Source organism: Pristis pectinata, chromosome 10 (genome assembly GCF_009764475.1).
Source record: "Pristis pectinata isolate sPriPec2 chromosome 10, sPriPec2.1.pri, whole genome shotgun sequence".
Classification (NCBI taxonomy): Eukaryota; Metazoa; Chordata; class Chondrichthyes; order Rhinopristiformes; family Pristidae; genus Pristis; species Pristis pectinata.
Window position 1 is genome coordinate 52,050,744 of NC_067414.1, and position 6,000 is coordinate 52,056,743.

General features: G+C 38.7%; 1 protein-coding gene across 1 annotated transcript in view; it reads left to right on the top strand.

Annotated features, from left to right (window-relative positions):
* The window catches only part of moxd1 (monooxygenase, DBH-like 1), a 53,886-nt gene extending 48,221 nt beyond the window's left edge, over window positions 1-5,665 (top strand). Inside the window, exons 11-12 of the mRNA XM_052024793.1 lie at window positions 667-835; window positions 5,378-5,665. Coding sequence (XP_051880753.1) covers window positions 667-835; window positions 5,378-5,533 — 325 coding nt within the window. The 3' untranslated portion in view covers window positions 5,534-5,665. The remainder of the gene's footprint in view (window positions 1-666; window positions 836-5,377) is intronic.
* The last annotated feature ends 335 nt before the right edge of the window (window positions 5,666-6,000 follow it).

Here is a 6,000-nt window from a genome sequence, read left to right on the forward strand (position 1 = left end):
AAATGGGTGCCTAATGGTTGGTGCAGACTCAATGGGCCATAGGGCCTGTTTCTGTACTGTCTGATTCTATTTACGCCAGTTAGATACATATGGGAAATAAATTCAATGATAAAAGTAATCCTATTATAAAAGAGAAATGAAATTTAATACTTACATTTTGTACTTTGTGCAGAATATTCTGTGAATTTGATCTTAAAGTAAATTGGGCATGGCAAAAGATCAGAGTTGTGGAAAAGAATCTGAAACAATTGTCTGCTGGATGCGAAATGAAACAACAGTTTGTAGCATAATGTGAGCAATGACAGCAGCAATGATAACACTTCCCCTCTTCCCTGCACCCTATCTCCCCACTCCACTGCCAACTTTAGTTGCTACATTTGTTGCTGAAAGAGGATACCCATATACAACTGCATTGATGAAAATACTTTAACACAAGTACCTAACTCTAGTATTTGCAATTATCTTTTATTGGGTTATTTATATCATTTCACAGATAATGTTTTAAAAGTAGTTTTATATATCAAATTAATAAGTGATTGCCATATCATTAACATGTTAATGCTCTGCAGTAAACATGTATCCAAAAATTACGTAATATCTAGCTAGAGAAATAAAAGAAAAATTGCCTTTGGTCTATGGTTATGTACACCTTTTTCTTACATCAAGGACTTGGCCATTTACCATAAAAAGCCCCAAGAAGTACAAGGATCTTTCCTTCACTGAAGCCATGAATAAATTTAAATGGTCTGGAAAGAAAGGAAGGGAATTTAACAACCTTGTGAATGGAATTGAGATGAACATTCGATGTGCTAAACATGATCAAAGAGAATGGCAGGTGAGTATGTATTATTGACCTTTAATGATCACTTTAACTGAGGTTATATTTTAGTAAAAATGGACTGGAAACAGCTATTTGAAGGTAAATCAATGTCAAAGGGGAAGTTCCCTTCTGTGTCTCCACGTACGTGAGAAATATATGGGGCAGGATAAAGCCAAACGCAGAAGCTTATGACAGATACAAAGAGCTCAAAGCATAAAGTTTGAAGTATAATTGGTGCAGAGGTGAAATTTAAAAAGTACCTTAGCAAGAAAATAAATTGTATTAAAAAAAACTGACAAATGAATTTAAGGAAAACCTAAAAACATTGTATAAGTGAAGGGAAAAATGATTAGAAAGAATCACACTTATTTTAGACCACAATGACAGCTTGAATGTGGGGGTATTAGGTGTAAAGTTCAGGGACTTTGCCCAGCTTGATGGAAGTGGAGAATTATATAGACATCAACATTAAAGGAAGAAATATGAAGTATTTGAAAAGGTTCAACTTAAATGGAGAGGAAATATTAAGGAGTCTAACACTTTTAAAAGTAGGTAAATTGGCAGGTCCAATCAGTCCAAAGACATGTGGGTTAATGCATTTGAGGGCAAACGAGGAAAGGGAATATACAATGAATGGTATTATTTTAAGTGTGAAAGAACGGGATTTTGAAGTGTGGATGTCCACAAATCCTTGAAGGCAGTAGGTGGGAGATGATAGGTATGTCTGTATCAGAATGGGCCAGGCCATCCACCTGTGATATCTTTACAATAGCAGAGCCTGACCTGCAGCTTGCACTTCACTACTCTTACATTCCCCCATCTGTGTTCTCTCTCGCTTTTCTTTGCTGTTATGATCAAAGGACTGTGCTCTTCCTCCCTAACTGCCCCATTAATGCATTGAACAAATGACCTCATTTATAGTTTACTTCCAGGGCAACCCTGGCCCTACTATATCAAAGATAGCGCCTTTATCCTATCCACTCCCCCCACCAGTTTAATATCAACTTGTTTTCTCTCCTTCCCAATTCTGACAAAGGGCTTTTGAATGGAAAAGTTAATTCTGTATCTCTTTCCACAGATGCTGCCTGACCTGCTGAGTGTTTGAGTATTTTATGCTTTTATTTCAGATTTCCAGCATCTGCAGTTTTTTTTTAAATTTCAGGTAGATCAGGTGACCAAGGCGGCATACAGGAGACCCCTTCTACAGGCCGAAGCATTAAGTATAAAAGTTGGAAGTTTATATTAGAACTGTTTTAAAGAACAGGCTGCAGCTCAAGTCCTGAATTGAGTTCTGGCTCTCAGACCACAAGAAAGATGCGATAACAGTAGAGTGTGTAGGGGAAGTGTTTAAGGCTAAAGAATAATAATTAAAGAGATACTGCCTAGGGTGTTGTTTACTTTGGAACAAAGGAGATTGAAGAGAATTAGAGTTATAAACAATTTTTAAGACGCCTAGACAGGGTAAAGAGGGAGGACTTATTTCACGGAGCAAAGGGGCCAGTAACCACGTGGCATAGATTTAAGTTAATCTATGGAGGGATTAGAATATTGAGAGAAAAAAAAAATTCACTTAAGTGGTGGGAGTCTGGAACTCTCTGATGGAGGTAGAAAACTTACCTCATTTAAACTATCTGGATGAGCACTGGAAAAGCTGTAATCTGCAGGCCATCAACCTGGAGTTACAAAATGAGAATTAAATATAGTGCAGAACAGTTTGAGGTTTCTTACCACAAGTTTTTGGCTTAAATTACAAAACATCTGTCTATTGTTTAACATTTTGAAGGTAGTTTCTTTAATATTTTTTCAAGTAACTTGACAAAATTGTGATGAATGCTCCAATCTTTTCTGACCAATTGCAGTAGGTGATTTGCATGACAGATTTATGGTTTTATAAGTGAATATTTGTTAACCTGCCTTATTACATGAGAGATGGAAGTTAGATTTACAGAAAATAACAACCACTTTGGATAAAGAAGCAAGTATATGAAGGAGGCAGAGACAGCTAGGTGGGAATTACAGAGCCTGTGGCTATGGCAGCTGTTGCCAGCATAAAGTTAAATTTGGGGCTATGCAGGAACCCAGATCAAGATAATTAGTGTTGAGCTGGAAGAGAATGAGAGAGAAGCATGGATTGAGAATTTTAAGGAACAGGAGTAAATAATTAAATGAATGGGCAAGAAGTTGGGAGATGGAGCATAATAAGGTAAAATGGGAGGCTTGAGGGGCAGAATGAGTAAGGCCTACTCCTATGCCTTGTGTCAGCCATTCAGCCTCTTGTTCTTGCTCCACCATTCCACAAGATCATGGTTGATCTTTTACATTAGCACCACTTTCCTGCCCTAACTCCATGCCCCTTTATTCCCTTAATACATTTTTTAAAAAATCAATCTATCCTGAATATTCTTCGTGACTTAACCTTCTCAGATAATGAATTCCAAAAATTTGCATACCAACCTCTGGATAAAGAAATTTCTGCTCATCTCAGACCTGACTGGCTAACCTTTGCTGTAAACTTCTGGTTCTGTACCCCAGCCAGGGAAACGGATCAAATCTCCATCCACCATATTAAGTCCAAAAAGAATTTTATGCATTTCAATGGAAGCATCTCTAATTTATGACAATACAGGAAATACTTAAGGTTTTTGATAGCATCCTGCAAAGCAATCCTATCAGTCTCATTCCTTTATTTGTTTTCCCCATTCCCTTGCAACTTCGCTCTCACTTACTCATTAACCCCTTTGACTCTTTTGCCAATTGCTTTCAATAAACTAATTTACTTAGCCACTTAACCTCCCAGCACATCTTTCATATATGGGATGAAACTGAAGTAGTCAGCAGAAATCCACTTGGGTCACAGGGAGAATATGCAAACATACAATTAGAAAGGGAGATTCAGTAGGATGGGGTGAAATGGTCCATCTGTTTGTCTGCGAATCTGTCAACCTACCTGGCTTTGTTCCAGGACAGATACAATTCTGACTTGCCCATATATTGCTGTTACTGTATTTCAATATTCTGGATTCCCACTTCTAAACCCACAATCAGAATAAAATCATCACCAATATTGCAGCACTGTGATGATACAACAGTTCAAGCAGAAACCATTATCATGCTCCTGTTAAAATATGGTTGATCTACTCTTTTGTATGAAAATATAATGTTAAGCAATATGAACAACAAGAAAATCTAAGTTTGTTTACATGTATATTGTAGTTTGCAGTTTAGTCAGAATGTAGAATCATTGTCATTATCTATATTGTTTAGTTCTTTGTGTTTCATTGCAGCAAATAATATAAAATGAATGTTCGTCTTACACTGCCTACCAGTTCAAATTCAAATCCATAGAAGAAACCATAGTAACCATAGAAAAATTCAGCACAATACAGGCCCTTCAGCCCACCATGTTGTGCCGACCTTTAAACCATGCCTAAGTCTATCTAATCCCTTCCTCCCACATATCCCCATATTTTAAACTCCTCCATATGCTTATCTAACAATCACTTGAACTTGACCAACGTATCTGCCTCCTCCACTATCCCAGGCAGCGCATTCCATGCACCAACCACTATCTGGGTGAAAAGCCTCCCTCTGACGTCTCCCTTGAACTTCCCACCCATTACTTTACCCTCTTGTATTGAGCATTGGTGCCCTGGGAAAGAGGCGCTGGGCTGTCTACTCTATCTGTTCCTCTTAATATTTTGTATACCTCTATCAAGTCTCCTCTCATCCTCCTCCTCTCCAAAGAGTAAAGCCCTAGCTCCCTTAGTCTCTCTTCATAATTCATACTCTCCAATCCAGGCAGCATCCTGGTAAATCTCCTCTGCGCCCTTTCCAATGCTTCCACATCCTTCCTATAATGAGGCGACCAGAACTGGACATAGTACTCCAACTGTGGTCTAACCAGAGTATTGTAGAGCTGCATCATTACCTTGCGGCTCTTAAACTGGATCCCATGACTTATGAAAGCCAATATCCCATACCAAGTTACGGACACCCCGTACATACAAACATGTGTTTGGGAGATTGGTGGGATAGATGGGGATGGATTTGTCGGCTGCTGCAAGGCTGCAAGCATCTCCTGCCGGGTGGAAACAGGGCATTTTTGTGTGCCTTCTCTCCCCATCCTCGCCCAAGCTGCAACAAACAGGGACTGGGTTGAGCTGAGCAGAGATGGGAGCACTGAGCAGACTCGCTCGGTCACCGAGTTGGTGAGGCCGACTGATGGCCACTCTTCCTGCACCTGCTCACTATTCCATCACAGCAGTTTCTGTGATCCTCTCCCAAACACCGCTTTTGTTCATTTCCAACTTCCAAACAACTCAAGTTATGAATAGTTCTCAGAAACAGAACCCTATTGCAAACTGGGGACTGCCCATAATTGAATCCAGTTCAATTGTGGCATTATTATTGACAAACCTTTATTGAATATCCTTGATCTAAAGTATAATTTTAACTTTGTGGATCTTACAGTAATAACTGCATCATCTTTGTTTTCCTAACATTCCTATTAAGACGTGCATAATAGATCTGAAAAAAATCCTTTTTTTTTAAAAACAGGCAAATGGCATACCAATATTACCACCAACATTAAAGCCTTGGAAACCAGAATTGGAACGACAGTCGGTCCCCTGTCGGACAACTTGTCAGTATTATCATCCAATCCCCATACTTTTGTCACTAACCTTATATGCTGTTCTTACTGCAGGAATGTAATTCATTTGTGTAAACTTAAAATGTATTGAATATTTTCATATTTAAATGCTTTTCATGCTGAGAATGAATTTGCACCATCACCTTGCAAGATAATTCTTTTCAATAAAGACATTTATACTCCATTGAAAACTCGGCTCCACCATTTCAGTATAACCTGCAAAACAATGCAATGATACCTACCGTCACAAAATGCACCCTGCCTGATGGCCACAGTCATGTCAGCCAACTAGGAAGTATGCCATTACCACGTGGTCCACAACTGTATTTTAAACATTGCTCGACAAAAATTGAAACATTGTCAAGCAGCATCAATCCTTGCTCTTTGCTGTTTCTATGTTATTTATTTCTTCAAAAAGATTTTGACTTTGCTACAAGACCAACATATATTGCCCTCAAGAAGATGGTGGTGATCCCTTTCTTGAACTGCTGCTCCCCTTCGACTGAAGGTGTTGAGTAGGGAATACCAA